General features: G+C 52.4%; 1 protein-coding gene across 1 annotated transcript in view; it reads right to left on the bottom strand.

Moving 5' to 3' along the window:
• The window catches only part of Slc12a5 (solute carrier family 12 member 5), a 32,031-nt gene continuing 9,996 nt past the window's right edge, over nucleotides 1-22,035 (bottom strand). The window contains exons 7-25 of the mRNA XM_059261915.1: nucleotides 21,300-21,541; nucleotides 20,385-20,596; nucleotides 18,370-18,540; nucleotides 18,011-18,109; nucleotides 17,804-17,861; nucleotides 13,723-13,897; nucleotides 13,059-13,177; nucleotides 12,660-12,758; nucleotides 11,454-11,573; nucleotides 11,018-11,122; nucleotides 9,715-9,883; nucleotides 7,455-7,650; nucleotides 6,127-6,296; nucleotides 5,634-5,765; nucleotides 4,712-4,819; nucleotides 3,510-3,632; nucleotides 3,216-3,415; nucleotides 2,481-2,614; nucleotides 1-2,327 (exon numbers count right to left, since the gene is read on the bottom strand). Of these exons, the coding sequence (XP_059117898.1) occupies nucleotides 2,236-2,327; nucleotides 2,481-2,614; nucleotides 3,216-3,415; nucleotides 3,510-3,632; nucleotides 4,712-4,819; nucleotides 5,634-5,765; nucleotides 6,127-6,296; nucleotides 7,455-7,650; nucleotides 9,715-9,883; nucleotides 11,018-11,122; nucleotides 11,454-11,573; nucleotides 12,660-12,758; nucleotides 13,059-13,177; nucleotides 13,723-13,897; nucleotides 17,804-17,861; nucleotides 18,011-18,109; nucleotides 18,370-18,540; nucleotides 20,385-20,596; nucleotides 21,300-21,541 (2,724 nt within the window). The 3' untranslated portion in view covers nucleotides 1-2,235. The remainder of the gene's footprint in view (nucleotides 2,328-2,480; nucleotides 2,615-3,215; nucleotides 3,416-3,509; nucleotides 3,633-4,711; nucleotides 4,820-5,633; nucleotides 5,766-6,126; nucleotides 6,297-7,454; nucleotides 7,651-9,714; nucleotides 9,884-11,017; nucleotides 11,123-11,453; nucleotides 11,574-12,659; nucleotides 12,759-13,058; nucleotides 13,178-13,722; nucleotides 13,898-17,803; nucleotides 17,862-18,010; nucleotides 18,110-18,369; nucleotides 18,541-20,384; nucleotides 20,597-21,299; nucleotides 21,542-22,035) is intronic.

Raw genomic sequence — 22,035 nt, 5'->3', positions numbered from 1 at the left:
AAGGGTGTAATAAAATTATTTTTATTGCATTGTGTGCAGACAGGTATCTAAAAAAATTAACACAGTAAAAGCCTTAAAGCATTAAATGGGAGCATTCAACAGTAAAGGAAAGAACCGACCCTCTCCTTTGCATATTGGCACAAAGAACACAAGATCAATACCGAGGCAGGATGCGAAATACCAAAACACTAAAATTAAAGGCAGGCCTAATAATAATAGTAATAACGATAAATACTCTTGATTTGGCTTGCAACCTCTCCTATTTACAAGGGTTTTGGACTGCATTGCATTGCCCTGCACATAGGTCGGCTGAAACAAAAGCAACACTCGTTCTCACTACCAGGCTATTGAAATATTGCACTCAGTAAAAGTCACCTGGGTGGACATGGAACATCTAGCTACAGTGATTATAAAGGTGACTTGAACGACACAAGGTTCATAACAAATATTGCACATGGAGCACAGAAAACTTGGGGTTTTGTTGTGGGGTGTTTGTTTTCATCAACGGAAACTTTGCTCTTGCCAACCAGAGAGTCTGGGCCCAGGTAGTGCAACTTTGGTTCCCTAATTGGTGTTGGTACAGCCTCCTCCCCTTTGGCGCAGCCCCTCTCTGGCCCCAAAAGGCAAGACCATGGCAAGGGAGGGCAATCTTGAAGGATGACGGGCCCTGGGTTCTACACTTCCAACTTAATGGCTACTGCCTGGAAGAATGAATATCCAGTCCCCATCAAATCTCAGAGGGCCCTTGGGCCCAGCAGCCGAGCAGCGGACCTCCAGCCCTGCCACTGGCCATACCCGATCTTGTCTAGATGGTACCAGCTGCAGCTCTCTGCTTTGGGCTCAAGGGAAAGGAGGTGGTGAGGTCAGCTAGTGGCCCCAGCCCTGGAGGGCAGGATGTCTAACTAGGTGCTCAGGCCAGGGCCCTGGGGCTGGAGGCACTGTACCCAGTCCCAGAGGGCGCTTAAAGGAGCATGCAGTGCCTTGTCCCCTTAGTAACGTGCCCTAGGGGAAGGGAACGGCCAAACGCCTTTCTAAGGGCTGAGGGCACCTCCCCACAGATGGGGCTGGTGGAGCGGAAGCGCCAAGGACGAGTCTAGGGAAGCCAAAGGCCTTGGGTCCAAGTCAGAAGAGGGCAGAGAAGCGCGAGGAACAACGGAGCCCACGTGACTCGAGCCCTACTCCAGGACCTGGTGTCTGGGAGACGTAGCTAAGGACCTGCTGTTAGGCAGCAAGGCCCAGCTCCAGAGCACTCAGTAGGCAGCCGGGTCCCCAGGCAGGACCTGCAGATGGGGACCAAGGGAGGGAACATCAGAGGTTGCCCGGGCCTCCTGGTGAGTCGGTCTAGACTGGCATTGGCCCCTCGGCCCTCGCCTGTCCCAGGGAGGAAACTGGGCAGGGGGTGCCTTCCAGCTCCACGAATTCAGTCTTTGGCGAGGAGCCACAGGACATGGGGAGCAGGCAGCAAGCCAACAGAGGAGAGACGCCTGCTCCTCCGCGAAGGCACCGGGCGGGGCTTCCTCGGTGGGCGCCGGCCTCGGTTTCTCCCCATGGAGGGGCGACCCCTCGCTCTCCTGGCCGCCAGAAAGCTCGCATCCACCGAAACCGGCCGCCGTCTCACCTGTTTGCCAAGAACTGGAGGGAAGCGAGGGAAGCCCAGGGCGTGGACAGGGAAGGGAGAGGAGAGCGCAGGCCTCAAAGCACTTGGCTCTCCGCTCCGGCACGCAGGGAAACCTGGCTCCCCGGGCTTCCGCCTCCCTGGGCGCCCGCAGCAGCGAGAGCGCGGCCGTGGCGAGGAGTCCGTTGCGCCTCTAGTTAAAAGAAATATGGGGACATTAAAAATACACGCGATGTCTCCTGTACACTATGTATAGCGCGGCCGGCCGGTGCCCAGGCTCGGCGACCAGGGTCCCGGGGGGGACGCGGCGGGGCGTGGGGAGGGACGGGCCCGGGGCTGCCCGGCCCAGGACCGCGTTTCCGCTCCTCTCCACGCCACCTCGCCACCTTTATTGCAGCGTCTGCTCCGGCGGGGCGAGGCCGGGCTCAGTAAAGGGGCCCACGGGCCGCCCTCGGAGTCAGCCCCGATGGGCACGGCCTCCGGGCTGCAGGCAGCGGGAAAAGGGGCCAGGGCACGGGCACAGGGTCTTATGTAAACGGTGACAGCGGCGGGTTGGCGCGGCGAGGGCTCCGGGGCCGCGGGGCCGGGCGCGCTCGGGCCGGCGTGACAGGTCCTGGCCCTCAGGAGTAGATGGTGATGACCTCGCGGCCGCCACCACGGACCAGCATCACCCGGTCCAGTTGCTCAGTGAGGACCTCCAGGAACTCCATGTCTGAGAGCTGGTCAAGGAGACAGAGCCTGCGCCTTCCCAGAGCCCCCCTGCCTTTCCAGTGCTGACCCTGCTCTGCTGTTTTCATTCCAGGCGAGAGGACACACGTACTTGGCCAACAACCTCCCTCTTCCCCCTAACTTAAGTCCAGGATACAGTTTTCATCACCATTGCGGTTGCGGGGAGGCCCGGGCATGTTGAGCAAAACCAGCTTGGCATCCCGGGATTTATTCACGATGACCTCGTTCAGCCGCACAGCCGTGTGCATGCGCCGCACGTTGGACTGGTTCCTGCAGAAGAAAGGAGAGAGGCAAGGGCGTTAGCCCAGGCCAGGGAGAGCTAAGTCTGCTCACCCTCCCAGCCTGAGTCGAACTGCCCAGCCTGGTGCTTGCCAGCCTGGGACCTCCCCCAACCCCAGATCTCTCCAAGCTGGGCCATTTAGAGGCCCCAGAGGCCAGGGACACCCCTTGAGGGTTCCGTGGAGTAGGGACCCTAGAGACCTAGGAGAGAAGATGGAAAAATGGTGGCGCACTTACAGGCTTTCCCACTCACTTCAGGAAACACAAAGAGAAGCAATGAGAGAAAGAAAAAGAGAGGGATCAGGAAAAGGCGGCTGCCACTGAGCCAACCATCGTCCGCCCTGGCTGAGCGTGACCTGCTCTCACAGCCCCCACCACCTTCTCCTTTTCCACACCTGCCCTTGGGAGTTGGTCCTGGTGCTTAACAATCTAGCCTAGTCCTGTAAGTCTCAATCTGGGGAAACTGAGGCAAGTCCTGCCCTGGATCATCAGACTGCCAGAAGAAGACCCTCCTTCCTGCTCCTTTGCTCTGCCATAGTCAACAAGACCTTTAGGCCCACCCCACCCCAAGTTTCAGCCCCTAGGCCCGTACGGCTTCATGCTGAAGAAGTCCTTGATGCCCTCGGTGGAGACGGGACTGGGGCCTTTATTCTTCTCTGCCACTGACTTGTCCTTGGTCCAGGTAAGATGCACCTTCTCTGGGTCTGTCTCCCCCTCCCTCTCAGGCTCCTCCCCTGGAGATGGTGAGCTGCTGGGGCAGCTGGGAGCACTCTGGTCATGGATCAGCTGCACCTGGAGGAGGGGTGATCGTTGAGCAGGCGACTCTTCTGGTGGCCAGGGGTTTTCTGCTCCCACGTGCCAGAGCCGAGTCACCCCAGCCACTCACCTCCTCCTCTGGCTTCTCCTCGCTGTCTCCGGCTGTCTCTTCGGGAACATTGAGGCGGAGCCGAGTGTTGGCCGGATTCTTCCTCCGAATGGAGCCCCGAGACTCATCTGTGATGCTCTGGATCTAGGGAGTGACACAGGTTGATGCCAGCTCTGCTGGGGGTCACCGCCCACGCCCTGCCAAGAGCCATTACTACAGCTGGTGTTCATCCAGGTTACACACATTCCCGAGGTGCACGCACTGAAAATAGTACGGTTTCTCAGGACCAAACACCTATGCGTTGCCGACCTGGCCTCTGCTCTCCAGAGCTCAGACCTTCCTGCCATCAACAACCAGCAGGCTAACACCTGGCACAGCAAGGCTTGAGCCTAGCACGATGCTCCCACATCACTCTGGCTGCCCAGAGGATGCCATTTCTTATCACTTCCACTATCAGCCTGGGTGGCACCCCCATCCTTCAAGGGCCATCGCTCACTTCCCTGAGCACCTATCAGCCACATTCTGAAAAACAGATTCTCCTCACCTGGGAGACCCATAATCATGGTTCTTCACCCTTGCCTACGTGATCTGCCACTCATTCCCCGAACAACCTAACACCCACTTCTAGGAGCTCCTCTGTCCACAGCCCTGGGTATCATCCCTCACTTCCCCCAGGGACTCCACTCCCTGGGGTGAGTCTTTTATCCATGCTCCAGAAGACCAGTGACTGAAACCTAAAAGATCTTACCCCATGCGGTGCTCAGCACCACTACTCCTGAAAGCCCTTCACTCATACCCTAGGAGGCTTGCCCCTGCCTCCTACCCAACATCCATGTCTTTAAATATACATCAGTTACCCACCCTGAGAGTCTGTTACATGAACCCTTGTCTCCCACACTGGCAGCCCACACCCCTGAGAGCTCGTCATCCATACATATTTAGCATCCACTATTCTCCCTCGGGCCTAGAAGTCTCCTACAGAGAAGAAAGTCTGTCTCAATGCCAAAGTCCCGGTGAGGGGGCTGGGGAGATGCGGCAGGCAGTCGCATGTAGTCCCACTGCAGGGGAGCAGGGTGTCGGGAGGTGATGGCAGACAAGGGTTACTAAAGGTGAAGTTAGAGGAGCGGATGGCCAGGGATGACAGACCAGAACCTCTCACACCTGTGCAACCTCGTGGTCTGAAGCAGTTTGTGGCTCTGAGAGCCCCACCGGGGGGCCCTTACCTCCCGCTCCCGCTCATTCTTGGTTAGGTGCATCTGTTTGAGAATCTGAGAGCGTTGTTCCATTACCAATGTCTTCTCATAGGTATACGCTGAGATGTCACTCTCGTGCTGTGGACAGGGAGGAAAACCGGAGCTTCGAACTCAGGAAGGCCAAGGTGGGAGACAGGAGCTCCCCCTCGCACCAGCCTGCACCTTCCTATCACATGTCCTAGCACCAAGGCTGTGGGAGGCAAGGAACTGTGCACACAGGGCCATGGCCTGGGAAAGCAGGCAGCTGGTCCCCTGTACACCCAACACAGAACCAAGGATGTAAATGGTGAAGTGATGAATGAGCCGATGAATTAATTACCCGAGTGAAGGAAGAAGGGGAAGAAGTTTGTGGAAAGAACAGAGATGAATGAACACATACCTAGGTGAATCGAGTGATCAGTGAATGACTACCTGGGTAGGTTCGTGAACACAACAGGACACATGGATACACTGGGGAGGTGGAGAGAGAGATGTGGGACCGAATACCCACCAGGAGCAGGCCAGGCAGCAGCCTGCATGGGTTTGAATCCTGACTCTGCCACTCACTGTACTGTGCAGTCAAACACTGAACCATTCTGTGTCTCAACATTCTAGTTGGGCATGAAAATGTCTAACGTGTGTATCTCACTGGAGGCCATGAGCGTGCCTACTTGCCAAGTGCACACAGCAGCCTGCCACAGAGTGAGCGCTCTTCAACATGCAGCTACTCTGTGAGAGAAGGCTAGCTGGATGAGATCTTGGATGAGATGTAAGAGGCTAAGGGGTGGTCACAGGGGAAGGCAACCTGCATCATCTGCTGATGGGTATCCGAGGAGCCCTAATTGGTGCTGGGGCCAATAGGAAAGAGCCGCTGGTGGGACCTCCAGAACTTCAGGGGCTTCTGGGGACTCACCATCTCCACCACCTCCACCTCTGCCGTAATGCGTAAGTGGTACAGAAATGTGGTCAGGTCTTTCTTCATCTGGATGCTGTTGTCGTCCATCTGGGCCACAGTGAAGATCCGCATCTTACATTTCCTCCAGACCTGCAAGGATCAAAGGCAATCCAGAAAGGTCCAGCCAGAGGCTGTGAGAAGACCCGTGGCCAAAGTGCCCGCCCCCTCACCCTTCCCACGGGCTCTTCCCACCAAGTCTCTATCTGCAGACTCCCCTGCTCAGGTCTGAGCGCCTCCGCTAAGGTACCACTTCCCTGTATAAACACCCTTCTCCTTTGTAGCAGTATACTTGCCAGGGGGAGACATCAGTTCCTCACACCCCTGATAAGGGAGATGATCAGAGCCCCCAGGAAGGGCAAGTGTGGAGGCGGGCCAGAGCCCCAGCTTCCCCACGGATGTGCCTGCATGCACACACACCCTCCCCACACCACAGACATGCATGCACACGAACCTTGTGATGACGCAGCAGGAAGGGCAGGAGCATGAGCATGCCCCCATCATGCACAATCCACCACACGTCGATGCTGCCCTCGGAGAAGCGCTCAGGGTTCCCAGGAAACATGGAAACGTTCTTGGTGACCAGCAGGGCCAGGTGGCCGGCTGTGGTTTCCCGGACCAGTTCTTGGAAAGGCCAAAAAAAAAAGGACCAGAGGGCAACAGTAACCAATCTTCCTGGTGCCCAGATAAAGCCACAAGATCTCCTGGTACCCAGCACCCACCACACTCCACCTGACCTTGGCTTGGACTCTGGTAATCAGGACACCAGCATCTACTGGGCCTCATCATCTACTGACTATTTGACTATAAGAAAGTACTGCAGTCTCTCCTGGTCTGTTTCCCAACCTGTTGTGTGTGTATAGGAGGTTCGTGTGGGCCACATGTGTAGATGTATCTGGAAGGCAGATATCAGCCTCAGGCCTCCTTCCCCGTCCCTCAAGAGCCGTCTGCCTTGTTGGAGTTTTTCATTTGTTTTTGGCAACTGTCTGTCTGCTTGCCTGCTGGAGACGGGACTCTCGGCCTGACCTGACTGGGCTAGAGCTCACAGAGTAGGCTGGACTGGCGGGCAGCTGAATCTCAGGGCGTCTCCTGTCTCTGCCTCCTCAACACCGGAGACCTCTGGATTCCAGGATCAAACCCTGGGCTCACGCTTTCATGATCAGCACTTTACACACTGAGACTTCTCCCCAGCTTATGCCTTGACTGATTAAGAACCCATCAGGTAGCTGGGCAGTGGTGGTGCATGCCTTTAATCTCAGCACTTGGGAGGCAGAGACAGGTAGATCTCTGTGAGGCCTGGTGTACAAAAGGAGTTTCAGAACAGCTAGGGTTATACAGAGGAACCCTGTCTCAAAAAACAAAATAACAACAACAACAACAAAACGCACCATGGGTGGCCTCTGGCTGTTTCAAACATGACTTACTTCCCAGCTGTGTGACCCAGGCAAAATCCTCACTGTCTCTATGTCTCAGTCTCACACCAGCATGCAGATGACAGTGCCCAGTGCTCAGGGACATGAGAGCATTAGAGAAAGTCTCGCCTTGCCTGGCACACAAAATGCATTCTATAAATGTTGGTCAGACACATGAAGGAAAGACCAGAGCCGAGACACAGACCCTTGACCACAGTGACTCTGAAGCTGCAGCTCTCACCCTGCCCTATCCTGCCCTGTCTTCATCCCAGAGCCTGACATAGAAGCCAACATGTGATATCAATGCGCACGCTCAGAAGCAATGCAACCCCGGGCCAGCCCTTCATCTCTGAGCCCACCGCATCAGTACCGATGAAGTTCCTCCATGTCTGGTGATCCTCTTTTTGCCGCCAGTTTCGAGGCCAGCCCACTAGCACAGTGTTGTGTTGCAGCCCGCCGAGGCCCCCAGACTGGATCAGGTGGGACACGCCATCACGCAGGTTAGAGGAGATCACGACCTGGCAGAAACCCTTCACCTTCTCAGCCTCCATCAGGCGCCTGATAGACTGTGGGATGGGGGTGGGGGAGCGTGTGTTGATAAGGGCCAGCCTGGCGGACACTCTGGGCTGGGGCTGGGGCTCACAGCTTCCCTCCCATCTTTTCACCCCTCCCTCCCTGTCTCTGGCCCTTTCTGCATCTATCTTCCCAAACCTCAGCTATGATCTTATCTGACTCACTCTAGGACCCAAACCGGCACCCCATCACCTTCGGTCCCTATTCCTGCTCATCACGATGACCCACCCCCCCTCCTCACACCCCGCTGTTGCTCTAACACGTCCTTTGCTCTGCACACTCTCCACCTCCATCCCACGTGCTCCTGACCCATCATCCATTAAAGCCTGCCTCCCTCGACTCAGATGCCACTCTCCCCAGAGACCACCCTCCACCTCGACCACAGTTAAGCCAGGCTGTCCTGCATGGCCACACAATGTAATGATTTGTTTTTAACAAAAACGATAGGCATTTTCTGTGCACATTTAATCTGCGCTGGGGGAAGGGTTCTCATTACTCCCATTTTATCAATGAGGAAATCGAGGCTAAGAGAAATTAAGACTCGCTTAAGTACAAGCTGCTAACGTGAGTGACAATTCAAGAGCCAAGAGGCTCATTTTAACCGCTCTGCCCTCAACCACTGACCTGATGTCTAACAAATAGAGGCTAATTCCCATCTCCGCCACCTCCCGGCTGTGGCCTCGAGCAAGTCACCTGACCTCTACTCAGATCGTCCCATGGGGGTGCAGTTCCACTTAGGAATCAGGAGAATTACACAGCTTGATTCATGAAAGGGCTCAGGACACTGCCCTGTATCAGAGTCCTAATGTGTCCTGTTGCACTGTCCTTATTAACCCAGCAAAGCACTCAACAGTGCCAAACGGGGTTGGAGCCTCCGTGTGTGGCCTGTGGCCTGTGGCTAGCACTTGGCCTCTTGCTCTGCCCTATGCCTAGCCTTGTGCCTGGTACCCAGCATGCTCTCGGCCAGTCCACGTTGAGTTGTCCTGACCAGTTGGGGCCTCCAGCTCTGAGTCTTGATGGATTGGTGTGAACGGCCCAGTGAGGCAGAACCAGAAACTGTCACAAGCCATTAGAGGTACCCCTCCCCGTCTCACCTTGCCTCCCTAGGCCCCCTTTTCTCTCTCCCAGCTACAGCCCTGAGGGAAGATAGGCCTGAGTCTGAGGTAGAGCCTGCTTTCTCCTCAACCCACTGGGTTCTAGACACTTGTCCATGCCCACTCAGCTGCCCCATTGACAGTGGCTGCGTATGCTCCTTTGTGGATGTGACAAAAGCAGGTGACCCAGAGCCAGGGGCATGTGCAAATCCTGGCTAGACTTCAGCCAGCCTTGTGACTTCAGAAAGCTGCCAGCCCTCTCTGGGCCTTGGCTTCCTCCTAGAAGAGCTTTGAATTTGTTTTTGTTTTGTTTAATTTTTTGATTGGTTGGTTTTGGTCTTGGTTTTGCTTTGCTTGAATTTTAAAACACCTTGAAAGGTTTGAAAAGATTTACCCCTCCAGAAGGAAGAATAGTTTCTGACGAGAGGTAACCTGATCCCTAAGCCTCAGTTTCCCTATCCATAAAATGGGCCCTTCTAGCTCTATCAGCCTTTGGTTCTGTAGGCTGAATTGTGTGTGTACACACAGGGATGGAGGTCAGGGGTTAACATCAGCTGTCCCCCTTTACCCACTCTCCACCTTACTTTTGGGGGTCACTCATTAAGCATGGAGCCCACTGATTGGCTAGCCATGCTGGCCAATGAGCTCCAGGGATCCTCTTGTCTCCACCCCTGACCCTTAGTGCTTGAGTTACAGATGTGCATCCCAGCGCCCGGCTTTTACATGGGTCCTCGTGCTTATTACAGCCAGGGCTTCATCCACAGAGCCATCTTCCCAGCTCCTGTGAGTGGAATTCTCAGGCACTCACTCATCCTCTGACCCTCAGACTCCTCTTCTAAGGAGAAGACAGACTCCCAAGTGCCTTGAGATCCCGAAGGTGGACTGAAGGCAAGTCCAGCAGAGCAAAGACTGGCTTCAGACCCCTCAGACCCTGGCTTCCCACCCTACCCGGCCTCTGCTCACCTCCTCTGCCCGCTGAGCCTGAGGGTGGTTGTCCAGAAAGGTGCCCTCCAGGACAGAGCCCACAATGGTCAGGCCCTTCCCTGCCTTGAGCTGGGAGGTCAAGGAGAGCAGCTGGGGGTGTACCACGTTCTGATCCTGGTCCACACGCACCAGCACCAGTAGCTGGGGCCTGAAGAGGGTGCAGGTTCACGTGACCCACTTCCCACCTCCCAACCACCCCACCCTTCCACCATGTAACTAACATAACCCATTTGTCCTCTAGGCCCCCACACCTGGGCCCCATCAACCATAACCTGCTGGGCCACAGCAACCATTTCCTTGAGCGGTAAGCCTTCTAGCCATCTCCCACACCTCTCCATCCATCCACCCACCCACTCATCTCTCCATCTACCCCATTCATCTATCCATTCAACCACCCACTCATCCATTTCATCCTTCAGTCATCCAGCAATATCCAGATGAATTTACCTACCAGGCATTATTCACTGGCTCACCCACACATCCACCCACCCGCTATCCATTCACACATCCATCTATTCACCCAGATAGACTCCCATATGTGTATAAGCTTATCCATCCATCCCTCCAGCCATTCCCCCAACACTTCTTTATACATTCAGCATCACGTTCCTCCAATTCTCTATCACTTTCATAGTATTCACCAAGTACCTGTTCTGGGCTGGACCCTATGCTGGCCACATGAGAATTTACAGACACACCAAGCCCAGTATCTTGGGAGCCCCAGGTTAGTAATATGTCCATAATTCAGACTTCCAATCTGACCCTCAGTGGAACCAAGGGGACAGATGTCAAGCTGGGTGTGTACAGTAGCCACTTAGGAAGTACCTGACCTGAGGGCAGAAGGGGAAGACGATTCCAGAAGCCCTAGGGCCCCTCATCTTCAGTAGAAATGATCTCACTAGTCTGGGGGCTTGTGTGAGACCCTATCACTCTCAAAGCAAGGGAGCAGACTCTGCAGAAGTACTGTCTTTCTGCCTCCCTCTCTCTGTACACCTCCACAGATCTGTGAGCTGGCAGCACCCCCAGAGCTAGGAAGGGAGTTGGCCATACAACATGAGTTTGAGATTTTTTTTCACAGGTAATGGAATGATCAAATAGACAAACACATGGTGAATAGAATTGGAGAACAAATGTCTGGGACTCAGTTCATCCTAGTGTAGAAGAGGTCAGGTGGGGTTGGAGAGAGGTACCACTCAGCCAAACAAAGTCAGAGGGACAAATGGGGTGCCTGCTCCCTTGCCATCTTTACCCTGAACCCTCCCCGGGTGCTCTCACCACTCACCTCCAGTTCTTGGTGTGCGGAGGCCCTTCCTCCAGGCGCAAGAGAGCATACCGAGCAGCACTGAGAGACAGGCCTCGGATCCCATCGCCCCACTCCTTCTCTGCCCTGGGGACCAGGAAGGGGGTCACATGAGTCCAGGAAGTCCAGGAGTGGCAGGGGGAAGCATCCCGCAGATTGGTTGTCCCAAGGCACAGCCATATCTCCCATGTTGCTCTCACCTCCTGACTTAGTTAAGCTGTAACCGGTCCCTTTGAAATCACTCCTAAATCTAGATCTTCTCTTGCCTGTTTCTCAAGGCATCATCAGCCTCGTCTCCAATCCTACCCCATATCACCCCTTCCCTGTACTCCAGCCCTGGACCATCACCCAATCAGCCCTCACCCTTTTGTGTCCCTCACCCTTCCCTCGGCCTTCCTAGCCTCCTCTTGGCACTTACCCCCGGTACTCGATGTACTTATAGATGAGCCCGGCGATGAGCATGGCTACCAGCGCGTAGTACCAGGAGCAAATGAACATGAGAGCCAGGCAGAGGCTCATACCCAGGAAGGAGAGGGTCCTGGAAAACGAAGAGAACCCAGTCCCTGAATGCTTTGCAGGGCTGATGGTGATGCCTGGGCTTGGGCAGCAAGAGTAGGGTGGCAGGCAAGGCCTGGGCAAGACATGGTCATCTAGATCTAAAGGCCACACCATTGTCGCCCTGAGCACCATGCAGACAGGGGCTTTCTAAATAAACAATAGCTATAGACAGGACACTGCTCCATGCCCCACCTGGCTCCAGAGTCACAACCCCATCTAGTTTCTCTCCCTAGACCCTGCTGGACAGCTCCAAGTAGATGGGCTCACATGGTTTCTGAGACAGTGGTCCATGGACACACTGGAAGCAGACTTTCCAGAAAGAGGTTAGCAGCAACGAGCCCTAAGACCCAAATCAGGCCGCTTCCATGAAAGTCCATTATCCTGCTGGGCGGTGGTGGTGCACACCTTTAATCCCAGCACTCAGGAGCCAAAGGCAGTGGATCTTTGTGAGTTTGATTGAGGCCTGGTCTATAGAGCTAGTTCCAAGACAACCAGGGCTACGCAGAGAAACCCTGTCTTTAAAAAGAAAGCCTATTATCTCATAGTCCTATGGGTGGCCATGGGCCAGTCACCTGCTGTGAACTCAACTTTTTCTTTGTGGAGTGAGCATGGTCCTTCCCATCACAGAAGAAAAGCCACAGAGGAACATGGTAAGGAGATCTTAGCTCCTTCAAAAAGAGAATTCTCCCTGTATTGCCGGCCAACATGCTCACCAGAAACCCAGGAGGGGGTTGGCTACTGTGCCCACTTCCCAGCTGAGGCAGCTGAGGTTCAAAGAGGTAGGAAGTGGAGAGTCAGGCTATGGATTTGAGTCCTGCTGACTCTGACCTTCCTGCTACACTGTGAGAGGTTGGGCATTGTGGACAAAGGAGAGATATGGTCACTGAGGCTGTTTCTGACTCTGTCACATTACTGCTTGTAACCATACGACCCCTTTCTTCGACCTTCCTTGAGCCGTCTGGATACAAAAGCTGGAGAGGAGGAGACACCCTGTTTGAGGACCTCAGATCTGGAGTGAGGCTAAGGAGAGGGTTCTGCGGGAAGGGATGGGGAAATGGGCACCCACCAGTGGTAATATCGGAAGCGTGGCCTCCAGTTGGGCGTCCTCAGCAATGTCTGCACCGCACAGGCCAAGTTCACAAACATGTAACACATCAGGAAGAACCTAGAATGCAAGACTCTGAGTGAGGCGGAGGCAGGGAGACGCACAGAGAGAGAAACCCAGGCTTGAAGCAAAAACAGGACACAGAGGAAAGAGAGGTGAGCAGGAGAGGAGAGGGCCAAGTCATGACGAAAAGCCAAACCTCACAGCACACCCTCAAGTGTGTGAGGGTGAGATCTATACAACAGGGGAGGGGCTTCTGCGGCCGCTGGGGAACGTCCTGGGGTTGTTAAGGTGGTGGTAGAGGGACCCAGGAAGAGAGGCTCATGGGGCCAATGGGTGGGCCCCAGGCCTAGCACGCACATGGAAAGGATGGGGGCGACCTCGTCCAGGGAGGCGATGAGGATGCCAATCTCACAGATGCAGGCAGTCAGCAGCAGCGCCCAGGTTGGCTCTCCATTGGCTTTGCCATGGCCAAAGACCTAAGAACAGAGCGGCCATGGTGGGGGACTGACGCCTTCAGTCTTGGGAAGCAGGGGAATAGAGGCAGGACTCTTATAACCAGGGAGGGGGGATGGAGAGATGTCTGGCTCTATTCTGTGTCCTCTAGGGAACCCAGGGGAACAGCAGACTCTCTCTGTCTCACTCACCCTCACTGCCACCCTCATGCAGTAACACTGAAATGACTCCCGTAGAGGGACAGGTGAGATGTGTCTGTGTGCTCTATGGATTTATTCTTAAGAACCACAGAAAAAGACAGCCTTTTCTAGCCCTGTCGCTGGCTCTCTGAGTCCCCAACTGCCCCCTAGGCTGGAGAAGAGCCATCTGTTTTTCCTCTAAGAGCAGATAGTATTCAGAGATGGCACAGATCACAGACCAAATCCCAAATAAGGTCCCTTCCTTTTTAGTGCAGCTGTGGGCAGTACCTAGGAGGAAACTCAAGGCTGGCGGTGGCCCTGGTTCAGTGTCTGCTGGGCAGGGGCTCAGATGACTGGTCTACTGTGTGGGGCAGCTCTGCCATACTGACCTGCAAGAAGGGCACTATGCCATCCCGGGAGATGGCCTGGAGCAGGCGTGGGGCCCCTGTGAGGCTCTGTAGTCCAGCCCCACAGGTAGAGAAGAAAGAGCCGATGACAATGACCCATGGAGATGGCCAGGCCAGGGTGCCCACCACCAGGTTGCCATTCACAGCTTCCCCGAACCTGGAAAGACACAGAAGGGGACAGAGACACTGGGTGAGCAATGCCACCTGGATTCCAGAGAAGCTTGCCCCAGACCGATGGCATACCCAGCAGGATGCTGACTACAGGGTTAGGCTTTACAGTGGTCAAAGGAGAGACACAAACAGATATCCTTGGTACTTCCTGTCTGTGTGACCTTGAGCATGTCACTGCCTCTCCTCTGCTGTAAGCTGAGAACCTCCACGAGCCTACCTCACACAAATGGTGAGGGAGGAGGAGACACAATGTGGAAACTGCCCAGAACAGAGTATGAATATGATTTTAATATACAGTCCATTGTTAACGTGGTGATCCTAAGAAAATCAATCGGCTCGATGGGACTGCTGCGTCTCCATGTAAAAAATGGGGGCTCTGGCTGCATTGTGTGCTGAGGGTGTGAGAACGAAAGGGAAAAGGCCTGCAAGATGGCTTCGCAGGGAAGGGCGCTTGTCACATCCCATGACCCACACGGTAGGAGGAGAGAACTGACTCCCACAAGTGGTCTTCTGACATCATATTGCACTAATGGTACAGATATGCCCATGTGCACACATGTACACACACACACACACACACACACACACACACACACATTCATACAATAAGCTAATGTTGGGGCTGGGGAGGTGGCTCAGAGGTTAAGAGCACTGACTGCTCTTTCAGAGGTCCTGAGTTCAATTCCCAGCAACCACATGGTGGCTCACAACCATCTGTAATGAGATCTGGTGCCCTCTTCTGACCTACAGTCATACATGCTGTATACATAATAATAAATAAATCTTTAAAAAAAAATAAGCTAATGTTTAAAAATTAGAAAAAATCATGCCAGGCATGGTGGCATACACCTTTCATCCCAGCACTCGGGAGGCAGAGGCAGGCGGATCTCTGAGTTTGAGGCCAGTCTGGTCTACAGAGTGAGTTCTAGTATAGCCAGGGCTGTTACACAGAGAAACCCAGTCTCGAGAAAAAAATCAAAATAATTGTGTATCAGTGTATAACTGTCCTAAAGTAGGAGGAGTGTGGTGGCATGTGCCCACAGTCCCAGCCACTTGTGAGGCTGAGGCAGGAGAACTCCTTGAGTCCAGGAATTCCAGAGCAGCCTGAGCAGTGTAGCAAGACCCTACCTCCAAAAGGGGGATGAGGCGGAATAGATGGATCAGCTGCTAAGAGCACTGGTTACTCTTCCAGAGGACCTGGGTTCAGTTCCCAGCACCCACACAACAGCTCACAAACTGCCTGTGACTCCAGTCCCAGAGGATCCAACACTCACTTCTGGCCTCCATGGACACCAAGCATGTATGGTATACAGACATACATGCAGGTAAACACTCATACACATAAAATACAAACAAATATTTTTTAAAAGGGGAAAGAATGGAAGGAGAGGAAGGGGAAGAGAGGCAAGAGATGGAGAAGGAGGGGAATATGGGAGATGCTGCCTTTGCAGCTGGGGGATCCTGTCCCTGGAGATGTGCTCCCGGGGCATTGCTGAGATACTTCAAACACCAGGCAAAGAGCTGTGGATGGAGGGACTGCAGGAGCCTTGGCAGTCTCCTGAGAGGTCTATGATTAAATGAGATGCATGGAGGTCAAACTGCTCTAAACTAACATCATATATGCAAATGTTCATTTGACCTGGTCACACCCCCCACCTAAAGACCTTTCAGTTGACTCCATTTCTTAAAACAAAATCAAGCTTTAATTTCCTTGTAGAAAAACCAGGGCCCCATCCTGACTCCAGTCCAGGCCTCCATCCTGATTCCAGCCCAGGCCTCCATCCTGATTCCAGTCCAGGCCTCCATCCTGACTCCAGTCCCGGGCCCCATCCTGACTCCAGTCCAGCCTCACAACCCCATTATATTGACACAAAGAGACCAAAGTGCTAATGTGAGTCTCTTCCCCATCCCTTGCGTGTACACATGCTCTCCAGAAGTGAGGGACCAAGGCACTAAACCCAGTACAGCTGTAAGTATGCACAAGTACATGCACATGAAATACATAACATAGTCATTTCCCCTCTTCACCCTTGTAAATGTCCGTTCCACCTGCAGTGCCCTTCTCCTTTCTAGTTGCCTAATCTCTATTCAATACTGAAAATGGAAAGGAAAATAAAGTTTTAAAAAGGGGCCAGTGAGATGACCTGGTGGCTAAAGGCGCCTGTCCTTCAGAAAGGGACCCTTGGCAGTCTCATGAGAGGTCTATGATTAAACAAGATGCATGGAGATCAAACCACCCTAAACTAACAGTCATAGATGCAAAATTTTCAGATCTGAGTTTGATCCCTAGACTCTATGGTGGAGAGAGAGAACCAATCTTGAAGGTCATTATCTGACCTCCACACATGTGCCATGGGACACACACACACCTGCACACATATGCATACCCCCTCTCCCCCCCCCCCCACAAACACACTGATAATAATTTTTTTTTTTTGTCTCTTTACACAACCCTGGCTAGCCTGGGATTCACTATGTAGTCTAGGCTGGCCTTGAACTCATAGAGGTTTGCCTGCCTCTGCCTCCCAAATGCTAAGATTAAAGGTGTGTGCCACCACAGCTGGCAACAAATAAATTTTTAAAGAAAGTGGGAAGAAAGACTGAGGCAGACATCACTCAGAATCTGTGGCGGGGAGGGGCCCCTGCTCCCAAGATGCCCCATTCTCTGGTGCTCCAATCTTCTCTAGGTGGTACAGTACCCACCAGCAGGCACATACTTCCCTGGAAACTCAGAATCATGTCTGGTGACTGACAACCCCAACACACTAGAAGTGCTGTGCACCTGGATGTCACATTGTATTGTTTAGGGAACAATGACCAGGAAAAGTCTACACTGGTTGTTCTTCCAGAGGACCCGGGTTCAATTCCTAGTACGCACATGGCAGCTCACAACTGTCTGTAACTCGAATTCCAGAGTACCTGACACTCTCATGCAGGCAAAACACCAATGCACATTAATAATAATAATAATAATAATAATAATAATAATAATAGTCTACTGAGCTAAGTTTTAGTCAAATGCTTTGATCTGTGGTTAGTGCAGGACAAATTATAATGTATTAAAAATCCCTTCTAGGGGCTGGAGAGATGGCTCAGTGGTTAAGGGCACTGCTCTTCCAGAAGACCCAGGTTCAATTCCCAGCACCCACATGGCAGCTCACAACTATCTGTAACTCCAGTACTAAGGGATCGAACACCCTCACACAGACATACATGTAGGCAAAACACCAATGCACATAAAATAAAAATAAACAAATAATTAAAAAAAAAAACCTTCTAACTTTTCCTCAGAGGGATGTCTGCAGAAGCCTTTCAAATGCTACATGAAGAGCTGAGGAGAAGGAACTGCCGGACCCTGGCAATCTCATGGGCAGTCTATGACTAAAGGAGATAAATGGGAGCCAGACTACCCTAAAACTAGTAGTAATGTGTTCATTAATGTGTTCATTAATGTGTTCACTTGACCAGGTCACGCTGAACCCCCTGTGTGCTCTCTGTAGTTCTGTAATAAATAAATAAATAAATAAATAAATAAATAAATAAATAAATAAATAAATAACCTGTGTTACTCTTTGCTTCCTTCAGAACCTTCAAGGCAGTGAACAATACACAGGAGTGTTAGGTGAAAGAATGAATGAATGAATGAATGAATGAATAGATCTTAAATAGATATATCATTATCCCGAACCAAAGGAGACATATTTTGAGCTTCTTAGGCTTCAGTGACAAGAAAGATAAAATATTCAATAAAAAGGAAAATGAGTAGATCCGCAACTATTGTAGTCTCCCACCCACTGGCCCCTTGCTCAGGTCCCCACCACTCTGCCAGGTCAGTTTCTTCCTGAGCCTGCCCCTCCCGGAGGACATGACCCACCCCCATTCCTCCACTTACTTGTCCCGCAGGACGACCCCCTCAATGCAGGCCCCGAACAGAACAACCGAGCTGATGTCTATGGCAGAGAATGAAGGAGAATCTCTAGCATGGTGATGCTCCACCACCACCCATCCTGAGCCACCAGAGAAGGTAGCAACCTCCATGCCTCCCACAGTACCCCCACACATACACCCAGGGTGGACATAACCCAGCTATGCAGGATACAGACAGCAGAGGTGGTGGCAATGGCCAGGATGGTTCCAGTAGGGATGGACTTCTGGGCATCCCGCAGGTCTCCAGACCTGTTTGAGCCAGCCATGATCCCTGTTGGCAGAAGAGCAGTTCAGATAGAAGCCAGGGCTATTGAGGAAAGGACACATATTGGAGTTCGGAGCCTGGTACCTCGCCTTGTCATATTGGCTCCTGAGCTCCTTCTTTGAGCCTGACCCCTTCCTCTCCCATAGGGCCTAACAATTAGCTGCTGTTTAGTGGCAGAGTTATCGAACTCAGAGCCGTGCATCTTGTCCCTGAACCTCCCGTCCACCCACTCCCAGGCAGATGCCCCCTCCCCAGCTCCCGCTCACCTGTGACTGAGGGAAAGTAGATGCCAACAAGCAGAGTGAAGTAAGAGGTCATGTCACTGAAGACATAGGGGTGGTCCATGTCAACAGGGGTGCCATCTGTCAGGCCCACGGAGGGCATCCCACGCCTCTCCACAATCACCCCCTTGGTCAGGTAGGAACTCCACAGGTTCTCTGTAGGAAGACGAGGTACTCAGGGAGATGGGCAGAAGTTGGGGGCCAGAGCTTAGACCAGCAGGGGGCGGGGAACAAAAAGTTAAGACCAACCAAATCTCATCCCCACCATTTCCCAAGCTCCTGCTTTGTGCCAGGGTGTGGGCACGGATTTCAAAGCTGAATGGGACTGAGTTTCTGCCCTTCAATAGCCCAGTCTAGTGGGACAGACACAGAAAATCCTCTCTGAGACTGACTCCACACGTCCCCAGTTGACCTCATCAAACCCCAAGCCCCAACTCATGCCCACATCTCTCACCTTGGTAATGGCACCAGCATCAATCAACTCAAACATCTTGGCATTGCTCTCAACTGCTCCTGTTCCCTTCCTCTGCTTCAAGGCATCTCAACGTTAGTCCATCACCACTCACGAATATTTCTCAAACTAGCCTTTTCTTCCCACTCCAGGGGTTCCCCCACCTCACACCAGTGGCAGGTGAGGTCAATGACTCTGCTCTGGGGAGCTCTCAAACTGCACTATAGGGTGTTAGCAGAAGCCTGTCGACTACACATTAAATGTTAGTAGCATCCCTCTAGTTTTTCTCATGTTTTATGTGCATGGGTATTTTGTCTGCATGCATGTCTGTGGACCTCACATGTGCCTGGTGCCTGCAGAGACTAGAAGGCATCAGATCCCCTGGAACTGGAGTTACAGATGGTTGTGAACCACCATGTGGGTGCAGGAATCAAACCCAGGTCCTCTGGAAGAGCATCAAGTTCTCTTAACCTCTGAGCCATCTATCTAGCCCCAAACCCTCTAGTTTTCATGATCAAAAAAAAAATATCTCCAGGGACCAGCAAGATGGCTCAGTGAGTAAAGGCACCTGCTGCCAAACCTGATAGTCTGGGTTCAATCCCAGAGACCAACATGGTGAAAGGAGACAAGAGACTCCAGCAAGATGTCCTATGCATGCCATGTACACACACATATAAGCGTGCAAGCTAAAATAAAGTGTGTGTGAGAGAGAGTGTGTGTGTGCGTGTGTGCACAGACACTGTCAGACGCCTCAGGGCCGGAGAGCAGATCCATCTGAGAACCCCTACTTCATTACTACTGAAACCATCACTGTTTCTCAGAAGAGTCATCTTTCTCCTGGGCTCCCAGCATCTGTCTCCTTCACCCCCACTGCCTTCAGGATGTGACCCCAAACTCCTCAGCAAAGCTTCCAGGGCCAGCCACAGTCTGGCTTATACCACCCTATCTAGCATCATCCCTTCTCATCCTTTCTTTGTATGTCCCCCCTAGTCAAGCCGAATGACCTGTGGTCAGAAGGACAGGCTGTGACTCTCATGGCCACACACATTAAGCAGGCTGTTCTATGTTTCGTAATTCCGTATTCCCCTATATAGCTGACGATCTCTTACTTGTCCTCCAAAGCCTCCCTTGGCAAGTGCAGGAAGCCTTGTTCTTGACAACTGATACATATGGATGCTGTGCCTCCTCGTGGTTCTCTGCTCACTGAATACACATCTCTGTGGATCATAATCTATTAATACATCTATCTGTCACTACAATCCCCAAGGCCAAGTACTGAGACTCATGTATGTGGTGGTCCCAGTGCTTTAGCCCAGTGTTAAGTACTTAGTAGGGAGAGAACACTGGCTTTCTTTCTTAATAACAGTGAAGTGCGTTCTACTCTTTCGCCTCTACCTCTCCAGAACGCTTAGGACAGAACATGGCCTACACAAGATGCTCACTTAAAGCTGACTGGCTTGAACTGAAGCCCAAGGAATACCCCTAGTCCTGACAACTTAACCTACAATCCCTGAAGCACTCCACAGACACAAGCCCTCCCTTCCCCCACCTTTGATGAGGCCACTGGCGGCACCAGGAATGCCTTGGATCTCTGTGACGTTGTTTCGGGTGAAGTACTCATCACAGGTGGCGTTGAGGAAGCGAGAGGAACAGAAAAGGCCCCAGAGCTGTGTGGTCACTGTCTCATTTCCTTCCCAAGCCAGCTTGGCACAGACATCAAAGCCATGACGAGACAGCGTGCGGTTCCCCAGGAGGCAGATCCTAGGGAGAGAAGCGAGCCAGGGAGGTGGGAGGAACAAGATCTCTCCCTGGCTTCACAGGAGAGCCACTGGGAGTTTTAAAGACACAGATTTCGGGGTCCCACATCCTGAGATTCCAGTTTTGTCTGGAGCATGGCCATTGGAGTTTCTATAAAGTTTCCCAAGCGAGACTAGCATGCAAAGTGAAGAACTAGCCTGCTGGCGCTGTTCTGTTCAGCACCGTGGACAGCACCCTTTGAGCCCTATCCTCTGCCACTGAGATACAGCAGACTCTGTATCTGAGAAGCAAGACAATCAAAGGGGACCTGAACCCTGGGCTCTCTCTTCTGGGTTCTTTCCCATCCTGGAGAAGGTGTCAAAAACTAAGACTGTCCATTCCAGGATGTTGACCCATCCAGAAGTTTCCCCACCACACAGAGTGTATTCCTTCAGAAGCGAATTATAGTTTACTTTCCTAAGTCCCCACCAGCAAGCAGTTGAGACACTCAAGAGAACTTCTTCCCACCTCCAGAAATGTTATCCCATTCTGAATAAGCTTCCCTAAATAGGAAACATTTACCCTGCCAGGAAATGTTGCTCCCAACCCACACACTCCAGTTCCGAGAGGTGAAAAGAGAGGGGACCTGGTAGGGACTCTGACTGTGCAGACCTGAGCTGGGCCAGTGAGGACCACATTACTGTAGACTCAGAAAGACAGCACTCACGGGAAATTGGGTGGGTCGAAGGCAGACTTGATGACCCCTGCATAGATGGCCAGGATGGAGAGGATGACACAACCCAGGAAGACCAAGGCAAACTTGTTGACGTACTTGACACCCACAAAGACAACGGTGGCCATGCAGGTAAGCACACAGGTACCATACACCCGCATATTGTTCAGCATGGCTGCTGCCTCCCCACTGGCATCTTCTGCCTTGAAGATGGCCATGGCTGGGAAGAGATAAGCCTGCAGGAAAGGAGCAAAGGAAGTCAGACAGATGACCCAGGACAGGCCAGCTGAGACTCACCCCAGGGAAATGACCTCCAAGATGGGAAATGGCATCCATTAACAATGCACTGGCTAAAGATGGTGTGTGCTCTCCTGCAATGTCTATGAAGCAGCCAATGAAAATGGCACTCAAAGGGGCTGGGAAAGGTCCTTCACTGCTATTGTTTATTATAACTATTAATTATAGCTATTATTTTTATTATTTATGATATAAAGGTTGAAAAAATAGATGTTTATCCCTAGAGGGTAGGTAAATAAATCTGATATTTCTACTTAAACTACAAAGCTATTTAAAAAGATGGCATGGGACTGTAACATGTTTCAGTGATGGAAAGCACATTCAGTATGAACATAAGCCATGGGTTTAATGCCAGCAGCAAAGGTGGGAAAGGCATGAATTTATATGGACTGACTCAAAAACTACCCACAGTCAGCACAGTGGTACAGGGCTT

The sequence above is a fragment of the Peromyscus eremicus genome, chromosome 4 (genome assembly GCF_949786415.1).
Source record: "Peromyscus eremicus chromosome 4, PerEre_H2_v1, whole genome shotgun sequence".
Lineage (NCBI taxonomy): Eukaryota > Metazoa > Chordata > Mammalia > Rodentia > Cricetidae > Peromyscus > Peromyscus eremicus.
The sequence above is the reverse complement of the archived record's forward strand: the minus strand, read 5'-3'. Positions and strand labels throughout refer to the sequence as shown.